Source organism: Mastigoproctus giganteus, chromosome 2, assembly GCF_048544385.1.
Source record: "Mastigoproctus giganteus isolate SK-2022 chromosome 2, ASM4854438v1, whole genome shotgun sequence".
NCBI classification, from domain to species: Eukaryota; Metazoa; Arthropoda; class Arachnida; order Uropygi; family Thelyphonidae; genus Mastigoproctus; species Mastigoproctus giganteus.
The window spans coordinates 94164067-94185277 of record NC_143576.1 but is presented as its reverse complement, the minus strand read 5'-3'; the positions used below and the strand labels follow the sequence as shown (position 1 = coordinate 94185277).

Below are 21211 nucleotides of genomic sequence, written 5' to 3'. Positions count from 1 at the left end.
CGTATATACGCACAACGTGCATACACATACCAGCGTCAATCGCGTGAGTTGATAGGCCCGGACGTGGGTGAAGATATTTTGGATGGGTTTAAATTTAGGCGTGTGGGCGCTTCGTTAGCGTGAAGATAGAGGGGGGGAAGGCTGAAGACTGGGGGGGGGAGAAAGACAGAAGTATGGGGCCAATAGGGACAGCCGCAAGTTTCAATGCCCCACCAGAGTAGAAATGATTTTGGAGGGACGAGAGAATCGTCACTCCGGGAAGTAGGGTTTGAAGGTGAAGGGGGCTAGGGTATCCCCCCCTTTTTTTTTTCTCAGAGGAGTGGAACCCGGTTCAGTTGTCGGCTGAGACAACACGCCATCCGTAACAAAGCACGTCACTTTTTGCATTATGAAGTGCCTCTTTGGTTACCCCTGTTGTAATGGGTTGTTATTTGACTGGCATTTTTGCCCTGCAAAGGCCCTGACCGTCTCCGTTGGTTTATTAGCGTGCTGTTTCTGACCGTGCATTGCTGTTATTTTACCAATCTCGTGAGAGTCGCACGTGAAAATCGCAGTAGGATTTCAGTTTCAGAGATATTCATGCCAATGTGCTGGTCTGACGTAGTCATTTAAATCTTTTGTCTTGCTCGTTTTTGCACTCAGTCGCATAGGCAGCATCTCTTTGTATCTGCCCACTTCCTTTATATCCCATGGTACGAACATATGATGGTGTTTCTGAAGGAACGCTCCAATTCATGAAAAAGGTCGGGTACGCCTCATAAAGAAGCCACATAGTGTATTTTTAATGTAAGGTACATTATATCGGGTCTTGATTAGAAGTAGTCAATGGTGGTTTTCTGCTGCTGCTGCTGCTGCTGACGTTTAATCAACGAGATCCTGTTCGGAGCTTGGAATGAAACTGCGAAATTTCTTATTTTATATTTGAGCTATGCTGGTGATACTTACCTAAAACTTCTTGATGTTCTTCCATGACGGTGATTGGAAACGTAGTGGAAAGGCTAGAAAACTAAGTGCATCTGAGTACAGTCTCCAGATTCCTTTCCTAACGTAATTTATCTATAAGTTGATTGGCAGGACAGATTTTCGACTTTTTGATCTCTTCCAACTTGTTTGAAAGAGGACGGACGCCTAAAGTTATGTTTCCGTAATACTCGCTGTCGTTTATGCTGAGAGTAAGACGAACTTTATTTAATCTCTCGCCAGTTCTGACGATTTCCCACACAATGGCATAAAGGAGAACTTCCGTTTTGCTTCTGTCAAGGAGTTCACACTCTGCAGCTTGTGTAGGAAGATTCTAATCTTCCTACACAAGCTGCACGATCGCGTCATGTATTTGCGCCAAATAGGGTAATGGCCAGTGTTTCTTCGCCTTCAAGAAGTCTGTATCAATCGCACGCCACTTTCAAGAAGCAAATCCTCGCAAATTCTTATTTCCCATCTAACTTCGTCATTGCTTTTAAATGTGGCCAGACGTGATTTTCCTGTATCTGGCGGGGCACTGCCCACAGAGCCGGACTACCCACTAATCCGTTCACGTCAAATTACGGATATGTGCGCCGCCTTCGATCAGAACGCATTTTCTGTAATACCACAAGATGTTTAAACTTCGTTTATTGTTTGTAGAGATGCGTTTGCGAGATAAAGTGTAATCTCCATCTCTAAAAATCTATATCTCAACATTGTCTTTTTTTTTGTAAAGTTCCTAAACACGTTTGTTCCCACAGTGCACTGCTGAACTTGTTTATAACGTGTTATGAGTCCGTAGAATTTTTTTTTTATTTAATAACGAAATTTGTTCTGAAAGATTGTCAGAATCTGTGAACTAGAATTTTGAGTCTAAGAAACAGCGACGTTAAGACATGTACAAAACAAGATGGAATATGTGTTGGGCAACTTTGCAATAGCAAATCTTTGCTACTGAAAATTAGCAAATTTCATGCTGTACACTGTTCAGAGGTCTTTCTTTTGATTTTGTTTCTTTTTTAGTATAATATTTTGGTGAAAATGAGACCCAATTTGTTTAAATTTGCTGTACTTATCAACTGTACGTGTTTTTAAGTTGGAGATATAATTATTAGCAAACAACTGTTAATAATTCTTATTTCTTAAATTATATAAAATAAATCTTATGAATTTTTTAAAAAAATTATTACAAAATGTTTAGGAACTTTCACAGAAGAGAAAGAAAGAAAGAAATGCTTTAAAAGAGCGCAATCAAAACTCTAAAGTCAATGCCAGAATAGATATTTGCTCCACCATTTTTGGTAATGATCCACATTACAAATTTCTGAAGGATTTTAGGAGTTTGCATCCGTTCAATGTAATTACTTAAAACGAAAAGGCCTTCTTGTTCTTCTTCCTTATTCTTTCTGATCAGCAGACTCTGGGAAATTCCCTGTTCTGGATTAATTGTCTGTACATATTTCAGTTATAAAACAGTTAGGATAATGAAATGTCAACTTGGGCTCTGTATGGTTTATTATCGATGTAACCACAATTTACATGAAATTAAAGCCTGCACAACATTCAAATCGGGTTGTGAATTCGTAAAGATATAATGCACAATGGTGCTGATACTCCTAAAACACAACAGCAGCATAAAATTAAATATGATATCTTTATCAGTGAGAATTAAAGAACATTGTCTTACTGAATTAAAAAAAAAATCCTAGCTCAAAGAATAAATTCTCACTGAAGGCGATTTCAGAAAAAAATACCGGCGTATGACCTTTTCGTTATTTGACTTTGTAATTCAGAATTAATGTCCAAAAGGTTCAATACAGCCGAGGCAGTTTTTGCGCAGTGAAACCTCAAGTACAAATAGCGTCCATAATAATCCTACCGATTCCATAGTCAGAAATATGGTTGGGTTTTTGTTATCCTGATTTCATTCCTTTCAAATCATACGTTCATATACACACTTAGGTGAAGTATCCTTGTTTTCATAGATAATTTTTGAAAACGAGACTTTCTTTTCACCATTGACATACCTTTGTGTTGTGGTATATCCTTGCAAAGCATCGCTTTACAATACCTTGAGTATCTCCCTGTCTCTTAGAGAACCAGTTTATGATCCTCATCAACTTGATGAGCTCGCCAAACCTAGAATACCCGACTAATAAAATTTTCAATCGTATTTCTAATGCATTCCATTATGTGCTGTCTTTTAATCCAACGTTTATTTCTCAATAGGAAATACTAATACGGGTGGTCGCTGCTGTTTGGTACACTTGGAGCGCTACTATAATAATATTGGTATTAGCCATACAGTGTAAGGAAACCATAGGCTTTTGATATAACAGCCAAAATAAAAGAAAAAAAAGGGAAGAAAAATACAAATTATGTGCTTTCCTCCTAATGTAGGTAAATGTTCAGTTGATTTTTGAATTCCTTCGAATTGTCAGTCTCAACTAGCTGCTGAGGAAACTTGCTGGCTGAAAGAAAACTTCCTACAATCTAGTCTAAAAACTACTTCCCCTGTTGTTTGAATTTGGCCCTAGTTTTCTAGTTTTGGAATGCTTTATGATAATGAAAATTCCGCCTTCATTCGTTTTGCTTATTCCTCTCACAGTATTACAAATCTAGTGTCAAGTTCCCTCTAAGGCGCCTGGTTGTCAAGTTCTCTGTAGCCCACATAATCGAAGCCTGCCCTCGTACGGTCGCCTGTTTGCCGATCTCTCCATGAGAGTTAACCGTTTTTGGACTGTCAAGAACTCGATGCCTTTTTGGATGAGAACTTTTTTTGGAATTCTGCGTCTCCATCAATGGACGCAGTATTCCAAATGCGGTCTTACAATTGCCTTATACAGTGGGATTACGATCCTCCTATCTTTGCAGGTTATTGTTCAAGAAATCATTGATAGAACCCTATGCGCTTACCTGGCTGCTGCCTGTTTACACTGCTCAGAAAACTTCACACCTGCCCATATAACTCCCAGATCTCTTTCTTCCTCTGCTGTTTTTAATTCAACCCCACCAAGTGTATAATTTATTTGGAGGTTGCTATTCCCTAAGTGTAAGACCTTGCATTTCGGTACATTAAAACCTAGCTTTTCTGGCCATTCTTGAAGACTTTTCCAGTCATTCTGAAGGAATACTGCTTGGCCCCTGACCATTAATCACTGTCCCAATTTCACATCATACCCTTTAACTCTTCGTCGATGTCGGTTATGAAAATCAGAAGCAACAGGGGTTCAAGGACCGATCCTTGGGGACTCCACTTCTGACGATACACCAATCTGAAGAATACCCATTCATCACATGCAATCCATCTCAAAATGTTTCCGAATTCCAGCATGTTCCAGCTTATGCAATAACCTCTCATGAGTGATTAAGTCAAATGCCTTGCTAAAATTCCAATTAATTATATCGAAATTGTTCACTGCATAATGAGTAATGTGTCAAAGTTAGCTTACTAGGCTAGTTAAATTTGATCTTCCCTTAACAAAACCATGTTGTGCGTGTTCTTTCAGAATGCCATTTCTTTCTAAATGTCTCTGGATTCCACTCTTAATCATTACTTCTAAGACTTTCCCTTAACTAACCGGTCGGTAACTATAGATCGATTAGTCAGAATATCCGGTCTCTAGTTACCAACTTCACTCTTAGAATCGCCTTTATGGATTGGCGTTACGTCGACACTTCTCCAATCCAAAGGAATTTCTATTGAGTCCAACGATTCCCTCATAATTGACCTTAAGGTCAATGGTTCAATACGGTCTCTGGCTACCATCCTCAAAATTATTGGGTATATGCCTTCAACTCCAGGAGCCTTACTTGCCTTTAGGCATGAAAGTTTTTTTATAATGAATATTCATCTGCAATTTAGAAATCACTAAATTCATTTGACTCAGCCTTACTCGCACATAGCTTCTCTTCAGCATATAGGGTCTTTGGTCCGTAAAGAGCGATGTGAAGTACCTATTCAATTCGTCAGCTGAGTTGTCTAAGACTTTCTCACACCCAGTACACAAGGATCCAATCTTCGTTTTCTTCTTTGTATTCACATACATGAAAAACTCCTTGACTTCATTCTTTGTTCTCTTAGCTAATGCATTCTTATGCTTAGCTTTGGCCTCTCATGTGTAAAATCACTAAAGCCTATAACAGCTACAAGTTGATTTGTAATAATACTTTTCGTCGCTCTGTAACTTTCCTTTGCTACCTTTTTTCTGCTCTACTAGAATGGCCAGCTTCATATTCATCCATTTTGGAATCTTCCTCGCGCTATATTTTCTTAATGATATGTATGTGTTCATGGCTTCTATGATTATTGCTCTAACGGTATTACAGAATTTGATGTATTCGCTTTGCCTCTACAATCCGACCAATTAATAGATGCCATGTAGTGCTTTAAACTGTCATTGTCTCCTTTTCTGAAATTAAAATCTGTTCCTTTATCTTTAATTACTGCAAAATCTTTCTTCATCTTCCAACTAACGACTGCGTGGTCCCTGCGATGTCATTTGATTCGTGAATAATGGTGAGGTCAAGAATATTCCTACCCTTACTATTTTCTCTACCATCTTGGTAAAAATAATAATCATCTTGTTTATTTAAACATTTTGTTTCCCATTGTGAGTTTGTACATCCTTCTGTACGTCATTATATACCACCCAAAAACAAACTTATAGTTTGTTTTTGGGTTGTCGACAAGGATGTATGTACAGAAAGTATTCTGTTATTAAGAATTGCCAATCTACATTGGTATTTAAAATACAGTATAAGGCGATATTTAGGATCAACGAGAAAGTCAGCAAAGTTGTTATGCAAACTACTTTAGTAAACAAGACGTGGAATGATATTATACATAGGTTGGTTCCCTTCTTAAGATAGAATTACATTTACATTAGCCAATACGCATCCATTCACAAAGTGGTTGCATGTTCACTGAGGCGGTCTACACGACAAATCTTTTGCAACCAATGTTTCGAGCATTCTGTTCTTACATCAACAATAATCCATGACAGAATCCAATATCGACTTTGGGTAAACCCAATCGATGCGATTCACATTATTTCCATTGTATTTATTACATTCCGTATCTGTGAATCGAAGGCTTCGATTCAGCCACGCGAAGGTTGATGAAAGTAATGCGAATTTCGAGGGGAGTAATATATGATACCCACGAGACTGCTCAGGAAAATTTGATGGTGATGATTGATAATGTTTTGAACTATTGAACTGATACACCGTTAATTACTGTTCTCATTACTCTTCCATCTCCGATTAATTCATTGCAACTCGCTGGAAATTCATCATTCGTCTGGCTAATGATCATGCGCTGATCCATCCTAATTCTTAAGTCAAAATCGTTTCTACTTCATGGTTCTCAGGCAGCTATAATGGAACTCAGAAGTTTACAGTAAGTCAAAATCACCCTCATTCTAATAACCTGGCTACAGCCATTCACTCATAACTCATCCACGGACTCAATTGAAAACACTGTGGTGGGTCGTCTGTTAAAGATAATTCGAACAGTGGCAGAAACGAGTAGGACTTTTAACTGGAAATGACATTCCTCCCACATTCCCAGAAAATTTCCCAAAATATAATCAGCTCTCCCGGTTTGAATTGAAGCAAAGAAAAAAAAATGTCTAAATTTTGTAGCCCTCATATTAGACGGCAATCAATTTATTTCTTAAATCATTAAAGAATATTAAATTAAATCAACAAAATGAGTTGAATTGCTTTGCAGTTAGATGCGTTTCGCTTGATGTTGATGTAAAAGACAAATAGAGCGCTTTTTTTTTCATCGCTTCTTAATTTAATTTAAAAATTTAGCTTTGTTAGGTGCGTTAGGATACTGTATATGAGTGATGCGCCTATTGTCCTCACCATGTCCTTTCATCTTTGCGTGCAATAAGTCGGCTCCTAATGGATGGATTTTCATAAAATTTTATATTTGGGCCTTTTAGACAAATATTTCGAACCTTCCCAAATTTCATAAAAATTGGGTTAATAGAACTCCAGAAATTATTTCTTTGTTCATCCATCCGTCCGTCCGTCCGCATGTAATATCTCGACTCTCAGCGGATGAATTTTCATGAAATTTGTTTCTTTATGTAGAGCAATCAATGTAGAGAAATTCCAAATCTCACTAATATCGGACCACTACGAATCTATCAAATATTATTTTTTTATCTATCACATAGGCTATCTATAGACCCCCATATTGTAGCTGAAGCTGGACGTTATGTTTGCTACCGTGCGCTGATTGGAGGAATGAATGAGAATATGGAAGATGCCCAGAAACTAAACGCTTTCGAATCGTACAAAGAAGTAATTGGTTTTTGCTCGGTTCCCCCCCCCCCCTTTTTTTTTAAATCATGAATTATTACTATTTTCTAACACGTCTGAAATGTAATGCATTACGTACATTAACTAACCTGTTTATGTAAGATATGGAACTTTTATAAATAGATAGGTGAACACGCGTTGGTTCACAAACAAAAATGACACGCGAGTACGGTTCAGAACGTCTTCAGAAAAAATATAAACTGTGTTTTTCGTAGCAATTGCGAAATTAAATATCATTTTACGTAGAGAAAAGTTTTCACCCATCTTCTTCCAAATACTGCGTTTTAAGCCCAAGTATATCCAAAAAGAACACATTTTAAGGCAAAATTTTACAAAATTTGTGTACGTGGTGAAGAAAGCTTTCTCCTTCGATGCCTGTGGTCCCACTGCAGCCAAGTCCCTCTGAATTGTGTCATCCCTTTTGACCATTTATTAAAAAATAAGCAGTTAAGCAGAACGAATAAGGAAGCCGAAGTTCTACTGTTGAATCCATAAAAATGGTTGTAATGAGAATGCTGAATCCGTTGATTCACGAATGGAGTACACTCGAAGAAATGTTCTTTACTCCTATATAAGAACACTTAATATGTGTTTTTATGGAGGAGCAAAGTGTCTGGAAAAGTAGCTTCTCTACAACTCAGTTGGAAAACCAAAGTCAATACGTTTAAGATTTGCGTTGTTGGGTTAAGAAAGAACTTATAACTGAGGCGTCAGTAGCGCATCGTGTTTATAAATTGCTTGTATTCTACACTACTCGCCAAAAAAGTATTCGAACACACGTCGATTTTACATTGACGTCACTCCCACTCACTTCAATAGAATGTCTTTTCCCGTCTGGCAGCTATAGCACACTCTACCCTCCTCGATAGGCTTTCTACTAAAATGACCGATAGACGTCAGCAGGCATTATTGTCCATTCCTCCTGAAGAACGGTGGCCAGTTTTGCTACCGATGTGGGATATCCAGCTATCTAGTTTATCTCATAGGTGTTCCAGAGGGTTCAAATCGGAACTTGGAGCAAGTCATTCCAACTTTTGTGAATTCACGCGCATGGAACAGTACCGACGGTAGTATAAGGCATTATTTTCAAACAAATGTGCTTTTGCGCCAAAGAACTGCAGCATCGTAGGGAACATGGAATTGTCCAAAATGGTAAAGCAGACGTCGGCGTTCGTGATTCCACGCACAACCCTGAAGGTTATACCACGAGAAGCAGCCGGACACCATAATCCGACCTCCGAACTGCACTGTTGGTACAATGCACTCGTTCACCAGTCACCAACTCGCGATACCTACTTCTGATCGGAGTAGGATATCGCGAGAATTTTCACTCCACACAACCGAATTCCACTGCTGCTGGATTAATTATGGAGTTTGTTGCGCCACACAAGGCGAGATTACAGTTGGTGACGTTTGGCTTATGCGACCGCCGCTCTCCTATGAAAACTGAGGCTGTGGAATTCCGCGCGTAGTGTGTTCCCATGGACCTCAACCCCTGTCGCTGCCTTAATGATGATTTGCAGGGCTTTCTGACGAGACTTGGTCACGAAGTGAGCTTCCTGTGGTACCGTCACGCTTCCATTTCATGACAACATCACTGACTGATAGCGTAGGCTGTCAGCAATTACACAAATCGACAAACCACCAATGTGATATCCGACAATAACAACCCTCACTAAATCAGTCAGTTCGACTCTGTGTCTCATACACCTTCTTTATATACCGATCTAGGGTGTCCGTAACATTGCATCGTTACGGACAATGCAGGATAGATATTCCGTCACTCATATTACCAATCTTAGCAGTGTTTTTCCGGAATGGTAGAATTTATCGTGGAACTAGTGTCCAGATACCTTTTGAAGGATAGTGTACTCGTATATTACGTTGCCTGTTTTCAGCAGAAAAACCTCGACTCCTGTAAGAGGTTTCTTATCCTTACCGAAATCTATTTGTTGGCAGCGACGTTTGTTTTTCCCTTTCTTCTCTCTTCCTCTCCCACCCTGTTGCTCACAAAATGAGTCATCAATGCTATTGTGAAGTCGGAAATTGCCTAATTTTATAACAATAGATATAAATCCTATTATTTATATTAGTACCCATAAGAATATTACTCTTCTTTTCTGTGAATTATCGAACCCATATAACAAACGTGTCCAACAGATGCCGTTAAGACCCATCTTTAGCAGAGGTCACTAAATTACCATCTTTTCCTAAATATCCCTCTCATTGTTCTTCGGTAAATCAACAGCGCACTCAAAGCCCAGGCAGTTGGACGTTTGCTATCTATCAGAATAATCAAGCCGGTTGAACAATTCGTGCATTGATACCTCCTCCTTATCATCTCTTTCTCTCAGTGCTCTCCGATTTGATTACAGGATGGTTAATTAGATCTTTAAGTTGCACAATTTCTCCATTAATCCTATCATTTCAGGTGTTGCTGCAATTTGCATAAATGCATTCAGCTTTTACGCGAAAGTTCGATTTCATAGACACTGTCTTAGAACACGACCCTTGTTCCATTATATTCTATCGCCAGCTGCAATAAATTTAGGCTTAATCTATTGAACTTCATTACTCATGTACGGGGGTCTGTGCTGCTCGATGGGAAATCCAGCCGTATGATTCTGCAGAAACTAATAAGGAAGGTCTGTTTGGAGCAATCATCCGTACAGAACTACGAACAAACGTGATTAGCAAAATGCTCGGACATATTAATCAGGTGTCGTCCGGCTGTTTTAATTGCGAAAGCTTTAAATCAAGTCGTATTTGTTAAACGTGTTGACATCTGCCATTGATTATAGGAGCACCAAACAAATGCCCGGTTAGTGATTAATCGTAGAGATATTTCATTTCCTTATTTCGCTCATGATAGAGATCCTATCTGTCCATTCATCTTTGATATCAAAGTCATTCTGTGGAAACACGTGAACAAGAACAGTTTCGTACTCTGGAGAAATTAAACTTCGATGTATACTGTACCAAAACCATTCATTCTTTGCTTTCCTCTTCCCATCCCATCCTTGGTTGCAGTTGTAACCCAAATTTGCATACTAGCCTAAACTTATGACGTCATAACAGATGTGTGAAATAGAACTTTTTTATCCCAAACCCTCGCAGCTAGTACACTGGTTAATAAGGGCTGTTTTTCACCTGAATTCGACTCCTGCGAATTACTATGACCCGGTTACTCGGTCTCAGGAGAAATTGTAGGATGATTTTCATTCCCTCAGAAAGCTAAGGTTTTTCGTTCAGCAGAGAGGCAGAATGATCAGTGAATGCAGGTAATTTGCAGACACCAAACAGTCCAGGTTCCTTCTCTTTCAGGACGACTACTATTTGCTGTGGTAAGGCATGGATATTAACTTCACTGATATTTTCAGCAGTTTCAACCTTAAAATTGCATTTCAACGAGCAGCACGCGTTTCATTTGGAACTAATCACAATGGCTTTCTGCTGTGAAGTTCCTTTCATGAACACAAGAAGGCCATGGCCACCGTCACATTTATCTGTACTCCCGAAACTCGCTCCCTTCGGATCGCTGATCTTTATTCTGAATTTATTCACAAGCAGCCTCCGATGTATTCACCACGACTTTCGAAAAGACACAAAGGCTTAATTTAGTACGTACTACCATACTAATTGCACTTGTTCTTCTGTCTATCATTTATAGACTTCAAGAAGGAGGAAAGATATCATTGCTCCTCTGCATGATTTTAAGGAAAGAAGACTATAAAAACAACTTGAGCATTAAGGAAGAAAGTCGAAGTCCAGAGGACCTCGACTTTGTGGAAGAAATTTTATATTACACTGGTGTGCAAAACTTAAGGACCAACACCATTTCTAAAGGTTACAACCACAAAATCTTTACTTAAGGTACTCTTTACTGATGAGAGCAGATTGTCTCAACAGCGATTCTGGACGTCAGCTAATCTGGCGAGAGGTTGGCACACGGTATCACCCCAAAAACATAACTGAAAGGAATCGATATGGCGGTCGAGGTGTTCTCTTCTGGGGAGGCGTTAACTTGGATGGACGTACACAACTCCAGATACTGGAAGGCGGTACTGTAACCGGTGCACGCTACTGTACTGAGGTAATCCTTCCCCATGTGTGTCTGTCCCGAGATGCCATTGACAAAGAGTTCGTGTTTATGGATGATAACGCCACGCCCCATCGCACTGCAACTGTGATGTGCTTTTGGAAAGTGAGGACATTGTTCGCATGGATTGGCCTGCCCGTTCTACCGATCTAAATCCCATCGAACACATATGGGACGCTCTGGGGAGACGCCTAGAAGCATGTCCACACCCACCAGAAAATGTTCAACAGCTGGAGATGGCGCTGACAGAGGAATGGATGATGTTATCGCAAGAACTTATCAACAACATTGTTCTAAGTATGGTCAGGTGGTGCAAAGTCTGCATCGGCATTAGGGGGTGGCCATATCGCCTACTGAGAATTACCTCTTCCCTTTGTTCCATCTTTGGCAGTGATGCATCTGTATCATCAGCCAGTGCTTTGTTGTGTTGTTTCCGTTGTTGTGTTAGTGTTGTTTCCTTCATCATTTCTGTACCTCACGAGGTTCCTTTTGTATGTTTTTCCCATGTTCAGGCCACTCCTATGAGAAGCTACAGATGAAAACCTGACTGGTCCTAAAATTTTGCACACCAGTGTACAATGGACAATGACCCGAGCACCGCTATAAGCTATGCAGGGGCTTCTAGTAAATAGACAACAGAGGAGTATTGCAAATTATGGTGTGGCCACCCAATTGCGTGACTTAAACCCAATAGAGCTTTTATGGGATCATGCCAACTGCCAATTTTATGAAGTCTACCCATCTTCATAAAATTTATGGGAAACCTTGCAGATCGTTGTTTTTGTTTGTTGTTTGGTTTTTAGGAGCATTAGCAACTAAAGCCATATTGCTCCGGGATATGCGGTGGTCATTCCCTGACCTTTCCGCATCCTCCGTATTTGGTGGTGACGGGCTCGAACCCCGGTCTAATCAAGAAGCGTGTGCTACGCACTGCTGCTCCTTCCCACCTGGCTACGGAGGCGCCTGCAGATCGCTTGGAGTAGTGTTAGTCAAGACACTATTATAAAATAAATCGCCAAAATTCGTCTGTGGAAGGCAGTGAAAATCTCATGAGGATATTTTGACGAAAATTCGCTATAGTTGTTAATATTAATCAGTTCAATATATTTTTTGCTAAAAATTTTTTAATGGTTAATAAAAAAATTTTAAAGTACTTTGTAGTGTGTTGTTTTTTTATATTAAATCTTACATTTTCATAGCTAATTCCAGAAAAAAATTAATGAAAACTTTTGTCATATATGCTGTGATTCAAAATTTTTACGAGGGACTGTACATACAGCCATGGTCAAACTATCAGGCATTACATATAGGGTTACGTCATTGAAGTAAAGCTAATTTACTTACAGACAGCGATCTTCCAAATCATGATGGATCCTAGCCTATGGAAACTTTACATTGAAAGGACAGAATTTATGGGATACCTGGTTCGTGGGCAACGCGACGCTGTCCCCCTCTCTCTAGTGAACAAACTCATTGTTTGGCAGGTATATAGCATCATTGCATTCAAGCAGGCGGTAATTCGATGTCAGTATGGATAAACGGCGTGAGTTAACCGACTTTGAAAGAGGGATGATAGTGGGTACCCGACACATGGGTCACTCTATCGAGAAGGTGGTACAGAAATTGCCCTATTCCTGTTGGACAGTATCAAGAGTGTATCGGGACTACGCCATTTCCGGAATAACATGTCATCGTGGGCGGAGAAAGGTAGTGGATGAACGTGGCCATCGACGTCTGCTCGCATTGTTTCATCCAACTGGAGAGAGACAGTGGCACAAGTCACAACCGACTTCAACGAGGGAGGTGCCAGAGATTTCTCCACCATCTACGCCTCAACTGAGCGAAAGAACCTTGGATGATTGGAGACGGGTTTCCTGGTACGATGAGTTCCGTTTCCAGTTATTTCGAGGGGCCGGGAGAGTGCGTGTCTGGCGGAAACCGCATGAAGCTATGCACCCGTCATGTCAACAAGGAACTGTTCAGGCAAGTGGACGGTTGGTAATGGTCTGGGGCGTGGAATTATGGATAGAGTGCAGCAAGCATGGATAGAAATACGTGTGGAACTAGTGGACTCAATGCCTCGCCGTGTGATTGCCCTTATCCAGGCGAAAGGTGGGCCTACCGTTATTAGGTAGGTGTCCCATGATTTCTGTCCACTCAGTGTATAAGTCACAATGGCTAGTAACGTCCATTAGATTCAAAGCACCTTCCACTATTTCTCAGTCCTCGTGGATAGCGCAGCGAATAGTGTTGCTGTTGTTCATTTAACAGTTTAATTTTTGTGAAAAAATCCCACCCAATTTTTTTGGTGCACGTAAGATTGTAGCAACCAGTTTGGTTTTTGCTTCACATAATCATAAATAATATATTGGCATATTTTGGTTTTCTCTACTTTTGGTTCCTGTACTACCCGTTGCCTAAACCAAAAATGTTCGAATCATTAAGAAGAAAAGTCTAAACATGAGAGACGAACAGCCATCAACTGAGTAACCTTGTCTTACGCTCTGAAATATTATTTGTTTGTTGTTGTTGCTGTTGCCTATGTTTATTCCTAACTTCCAAAGATTTTTAAACAATAAAATTTAATTTTTATGATTTTTCAGGCACCTTTAATTGGATGCTAGGTGGGCTTGTGCGGTATATTCTGTTCACTTTGAATAACCTTTTTTTAAATTTTTATGACACATAAGATTCAGATATCACTTCATTTATATATTTATTCATGAAGATTGTCCTTACAGCATGTATACAGTTATTTTGTTCTCGTTGCAGAGACGCCATCAGTACCGTGCTACAGTCCGAAGTGCTCTCCCAGTCACCCTGAAGGACCGCAACAACTGTACCAGCCTTCGTCAATATCAACCGAAATTTTGTGGATTCTGCGGTCATCGCAGGTGTTCCGTGCCTGCACTGTCAACCACTCTCAAGGTTGCGTTCCACTGCCCTCCTAAGCACGGAAAAGAGGCAGCGCACGTCACAACGAGAGACTACATGTGGATAGTGAAATGTGGATGCTCCACCCACTGCTGAGGTGGTCTCGTTGCATCGTTACGGACACCGCAGGGTAGATATTCCGTCACTCTTATTACCAATCTTAGCAATGACCTTCGGGCGTGAGGGTACAATGACACAGTACCGTACATCGGTTATCGACCAACAGGGGAGTGACAGAAGACCAGCGTAGAGATGAAAGAAATTACCGTGACTTAACAGAGGTGGGAAGACTTTGGACTGTGATTTTACTCTCCATCAGTGTACCTACCAGCTGTGCATTACAGAGCCACTTTGAAACAACATTTACAGCTAATTAAGTACAGATGCTAACAAGTTAATCATGACCCGGTGGAACCAGCGAGGAAGTTGCTAATGAAGTCTTCAGAATGGATAGTCATTGAAGTGGTATTATTTTCACCTTGTTAAAATCATTGAACACTCTTTTGGAATATTCACTGCTGATTTACAAAAGAGTTTACAAGAGCCAGAGGAAAAGTGTATAGTTACGTTTCTATCACCGTTTGGACTCAAATACTCTTTGCTAGTTGGCGCTGTTCTTATCGTAAATGCTTTTTTGGAATACTAACTTTTCTCGAATCATTTTCGAACTAATCTAAAGGTGTTACTCTAAATATACTTCAGCAGATCCTCCAATTTGGATCCATATATAGTACAAATACTCCACCGTTAAAATAAGAATGAGATTCATCTCCTAGTGCATGAAACCAAAATGAAGTACCTTATAGAGGTCCAGTAGCTTAACTCATAAAAATTTGTCATTGAATCTCTTGAGGAAGAGCAGTATTGGAGATACGAGTCAAATCAAAGGGCATTTACTCACAATTAGGTGAAAAATAACACATATCCGTGGAAAATTGCTCAAATTAAAATGTTCTAGGCTATGATTAAAATTTTGCCCTTATAGAGTGGCACGTCAGTCTGATCTTTGGGATACGAAGAGCAGCCAGGTATCATCCTTCTGGTCAGTGGTTCAATATTAAGCGTATCAAGCTGTAAACCTTCGGATAAGGGGATTGGCTGTTTAGTCCAATAATCAATGTACTGGTATATGTTTCACTGTAATCAGCAAAGAAATCCCCAAACATGGCTTGCGTGTTTTTCTAGATTACGAAGTAACACAAAAGAAAACAGTCAAGTAGGATCGATGACTTCAAATAATTCAAAGCTTGAAACGAGAATAAAGAACATTAACAATTCTGTGCTATTCGGATACTGATTTAAGTAACAACAAAGAGGCGGCTTAGATTCCAAGCAGATACTTCTTGATGATTTATTCTTGGAAAAACTTTACTAAGACCCTCAGACAAGCTAAAAACCAGAGATTTCGCTACTAGCGATTTATTCTCTCTGCATAGATTAAAATATATTGAAACAGGTTCAAACACATGCATCTTTCTAAACAGTGCAATGAATGATGTTTAATTAGAATCATTAAGTTATAAAGTTGCCAGAATGCAGTATTTTAACTGAAAAGACAATTTCCAAAGGAAATTCAGATTAATAAACACTACCAATGTGCACATTGAGGATCAGCTGGTTATTTTAGCCGTTTCTTGGTCAATGCCTTTACAGTTGTATGCAGAGATATCATCCAGGAAATGGCAATGTTTGTATGGACTGATATTTCCGATTTATCCAAGATTAATGGACTAATATGTTAATCTTGCCCATTCACATAAACCAAATCACGTGTGTTATTATAAATATCCTCATCAGTATTCAAAATGCAAGCGAGACTGAATTCTAATGTACCAAATTCCATTTTTTATCTCCTTGTGCTGAAAAGTATGAGGTTTATTTTACGTGACCTATGCAGTTTTATAAAAAAAGACGTATGCAAGCATCAACTCACCCCCTTGATGTATTAGGAGAATGTCATTTAGCGCGAGAAGCTGGCATCTTTTAATATCTACAGCGTACTATTTTAATAATAGACATTATCGTACGAACTGCATCCTAAAGATCAGAGAACGCATGCGCCTAAAAGAGGTTAGCGCATTCAACCCTGACAGATGGATGTCCCTTAAAAGTGATCAGTGGAATATTGCATTATGTATGGATTATTACCGCAAACGTTGGGAGTTTGGAACTGCTTGTTTGGTAATATCATAAATAGTAATACGGGTGGGAATCATAACTGTCATTCATATTCTGCCCAATGATGCCCAAGTACGAGGGTTCTGCTCGATGAGGCTACCTTCAAATAACTGTTTAAGAGCAGTGACATCTGGTTGTGATATTCTGCAGAGAAGAGTGCCGGGATAATGCCAGATGATTCTGATTATCCACGTCAAACTGTTTTGTTTCCCCGCAATGCTGTAAGAGATTTGCCATTAAGGAGTTGTTATAATTATTATCATTATTAAAGTGTATAGAAAACTGACTGTGTAGAAATTGTTCAATATAACACTGGAACCTTAACCCTCATTAATTAAGACATTTTTCACTGTTAATAACTAGCAGTTCACATTTTTCTTGGGAGAAATCTTCAGCAATCCAACGAAATGGATAAGGCTGGTCTTTAACTTCCAAAAGCAGAATTTCCATGTTCATTTGAACACGGAACATTTCCATGTTCAAATAATAATGATCAGTACTGATCACAATGTGAAAATATGAAATGACAATATAAATAATTAATATAAAATTAAAATAGATACATTTTGAACCAAACAGGAAAAAAATAAATGCGTATTAGCAGATTTTCCTTCAGCAGACACGATGCCCAAGTTCTGGAGAATTATGAGTGGTCTGCTCGATGAGGCTACCTTCAAATAACTGCTTAAGGGCAGTGCCATGAGGTTGTTATATCTTACAGAAAAGAATGCAGCTCAATATCGGAAAGCTTTTCTACTGAAAAGTCTAAGAAACTTCTTCCAGCATTCTAATAACTGTTCTGAGATGCGTCTCTTTTGCCGAAAAACACACCAGATCTAAGACTGAGGAGAAGCTTCGACTTGTGCCTCTGGAAGCAATAAGTGTCTTTCTTTTATAGCCGCTATTTCGCACGTATTTCTATTTGAAGTTTCGACTGTAAGTAGTAGCCGGTCCGTTTATGTAAATACTTTGTGTGAGAACTTTCTTCTCTTAAAGCGTTTCTTGAGACAGCAGTTTTACGTGCGGGAGTTTACACGACATCGGAGTTTAAGCTTCCACAAAGCGAACAGGATACGCTTTAATGTGGAAAGATTGCAAAACTTTAAACGTTGTAAACAGCATTGAAAAGGCTCGCTGTTTTTCTTTTTGGAAAGATCTCGAGGAATTTCAGCAAAGATCGCTTATCTTATGCAAAAAGCATCTCTTAATGAAATTTAAAAAATAATCTCTGTGGAAAATTATAGAAAATATCTGCACGTATGAGAAAAAATAAGTCATTAAGACGCGAATGCAGAATGAAACAGATTTAATGTCTTTAGGGAAAACTTACAGTGCAGGGAGGGTTATTGTTACTCTGTCCAACGTAATCTTTCAGTGAATAACACGAATTCATTTCTTTGATCTTTGCAAGATTAAACAGCTTGTACAACGTGCGTTGTCCTCCGTGAGAGTAGAGTGGGTTTTGCCACTTGTCACTCATTTGGAGAAATGTGGCTTCGATTCCAGTCTGACTGGAGGGATTTCTAATTCTTGTTCAGTTCTAGGCTGTAGTTAGCCGACCTCAGGCGCAGGGAGTAGAATTCCCCCTAGAGTTATTCCCGGATTTTCAACCAGCAGAACATTGAATTCGGTCTGCAGACGTAAATACACCCGGCTCAATATGTCTTAAGTTGCTGATGTGACGACAAACGACATGTATTATACTATTTTTTTTAATAGAAAGCTGCTACAACTATTGGTCCTTAGTACTATGGATGGGTTTAGAATTTAGAAGAAAGAATAAACTTCTTCACGTAGACACCAGAAGTAAATTTAAGAAATGAAGAAAGTTGCTGTTTTTTTACGGGAAGCGCTCTATGCATATAGTGCACAAATACCACAGATAGATTCACAGTTGGAAAGCCAGAGGGAAACTTGTTTGATACAGTAAGCAAATGAAGATTAAAACTGCTGCTATTTTGGAGTGCATCCACAAATGCGTAAAGGGTTATTAGCTTCTTCGTTCGTCCACGTATAACAAATTTTCGTCTTCATTTATTTTGTCTGTGCGGCTAGCACAGTAATCATAGTTCTATCCACACAGAGTGGAAGAGGCTCGGGTCCGAATCCCATTAATGACACGGGGAAATTTTTGCTTTTTTTCACTCCATGGCTGAGTAGTCTGTTTTAGGATTAAATATCAAGATCTCCCCTCGGCAACTCGGTTTCTTGTCCATTAATGCTTATAAATTTAGCTCTAGGGTAGGCCTAATATGGCAGTTTCTTGTTTTTTTTTTTTTTTTAATTTACTTTCTACCCTTTCGGACAGCATAATGGTTGCAATTACCTACAGTCTTTCCACATCGCGCGGGGAAGGCCCGGTTTCGAATCCCATTAATAACAGGAATTTTAGTGGCCAATTTAGTAGCTCTTAGCAAGCGTAGCATAGCTTACCCCACTCCCTACATTCCTTTAAGAAAAAAAATGGGGGTTTCGCCCAGCAAAACAAGCAAGCCGATCAAGAAATACACGCAATTTACAGGAGAAAGAGAACATAACATCCACAATATAGTATAATTTACTGTGGGTGTTATGGGCTGAAGATCAAAGAATCATAAATAAGAAAAGGCTTAATTGTTTCATTTCTTACAAAATGTTTTCTTTACATCTGACCTCTTTGTCAATGATTTTATTCTTGTTTCCCAATTACCAGTTCATATATGTTACTGTACACTGTGTGGAAAGACATCGTGGGATGTCTTTCCACACAACCTAGTAACGGGTAAGCCCGCCTTACGCCCTGATAAGGGAAGTCACACGACGAGGCATTGAGTCCACTAGATGAGGAAAGCGTTCCACAGGTATTTCCATCGATGTTTGCTGCTCCGCTGTCCATAATTCCGTCGCTTTCATGGGCGGAATATCCAAAGCTCGAACGGAGCTTTCCGCAGCATCTCAAAGAATCTCCACAGGGTTCATGTCCGGTGAACGGAGAAACCATTCCATGTGCTAAAATCTGACGAACTTTCTTCGAACCGTGTTCTAGTCACCACTGCTTTGTGGGGAAGCGCATTGCTCTGTGGGTACACGATGACCATGAAGGGATGCAGATGGTCTGCAAGGATGGACACGTAACCTGAACTGTTCAGAGATGCCTCTAGACATACAGTACCCGAGGTGTTAACGAGTGCAGTTGAACACGCCCCAGACCACTACCGACCGTCCACCTGCCAGAACCACGACAGGTGCATAGCTTCGTGCAGTTTCCGCCAGATAAGCACCCTGCCGTCAGCTCGAAATAACTGGAAACGGGACTGATTGGACCAGGATACCTACATCCAAGGTCCAGTGCCGATGTTCTTTCGCCCAGTTGAGGCGTAGAATCCTGTGTCGTGGTCGTTAGCAATGGGACTCTGATGGATCGGCGGCTCGCTTAACCTATTGCAGCTAATGATGGCCTTGGTGGAGATGTTTCTGGCACCTTCCTCATTGAAGTCGGCGTTGATTTGTACCGCTGTCGCTCTCCGGTTAGCTGAAACAATGCGAGACAGACTTTGACTGCCACGTTCATCCACATTCTTTCTCCGCTCACAGCGGTGTTCACGATGAGATGTTATACCGGAAATGGCGTGTTTCCGATTCACTCTTGATACTGTAGCTTTGAAGTTAGCTGGATGAAAAGCCAGTGGCACTTTCCATCCCGCAGAACATAGAGTTCTCGTTGTATGAAGTTGAAACTTGGTACCCTGACAGGTGAGGGCACAAGGAACCACCACACTAATTTTTGTAGGGATCGGACCACCCGTTCAAAGGTTATAAGTGATCTCCTCTCCTGTCCACCAGGGGGCGTTGAAACTCCGGGGGGGATGAAGTAATTTTATTCTCTCCTCATATACTAAATATCAAACCCCTAGCTCCTAATGGTCCTAGGGGTTTGATATTTAGTATATGAGGAGAGAATAAAATTACTTCATCCCCCCCGGAGTTTCAACGCCCCCTGGTGGACAGGAGAGGAGATCACTTATAACCTTTGAACGGGTGGTCCGATCCCCACAAAAATTAGTGTGGTGGTTCCTTGTGCCCTCACCTGTCAGGGTACCAAGTTTCAACTTCATACAACGAGAACTCTATGTTCTGCGGGATGGAAAGTGCCACTGGCCTTTCATCCAGCTAACTTCAAAGCTACATAACTCCCTCCCTAATTGAGCTAGGGGGCTCCAACTTCAGGTGTGCCTGCCTCTTAAACACACCTGGAGACTGCAGGTGTACACAACACAAGGTACTCTATACAATAGCATTGCTGCGCCCTCTGGCGGCTAAACCCTCCCTAACTGGGGAAGGAAATGAAAAAACAAGACACAACAAGTGATACTTCTAGTGAATCCTCTGAAGAGTCGACAAATACAACAAGCGACTCTGATGCAACCTCAATAGAAATGTATGAGAAAACATCTAGGACCCCAAGTCGGAAAAAACCCTTAAAAACCCCTGCTAGGGAGACTGGCAAGCAACTGGCTGCCCCTACCAGCAAAAAAACTAAATCTGCTGGAGGGTGCAAAGGAGCCACAACTCCCCAACAAAGTCAGATAAGAGTAAAACCAAAAAAGAGAGAGAAGGAAGGAAAGAAGGAAAAAACCACTGACAACAAAACCAAATATGACAAACAAGTGGAGCCAAGCACATCTGTTGCTGGCATTTCCCACCTACCACCCAAAATAGAGA

At 40.2% G+C, this 21211-nt stretch overlaps 1 protein-coding gene across 1 annotated transcript in view; it reads left to right on the top strand.

The window, feature by feature from the left end:
• LOC150089432 (CCN family member 5-like) overlaps positions 1-15257 on the top strand; it is a 115096-nt gene extending 99839 nt beyond the window's left edge. Inside the window, exon 5 of the mRNA XM_090368588.1 lies at positions 14171-15257. Coding sequence (XP_090224714.1) covers positions 14171-14428 — 258 coding nt within the window. The 3' untranslated portion in view covers positions 14429-15257. The remainder of the gene's footprint in view (positions 1-14170) is intronic.
• Positions 15258-21211: the final 5954 nt, after the last annotated feature.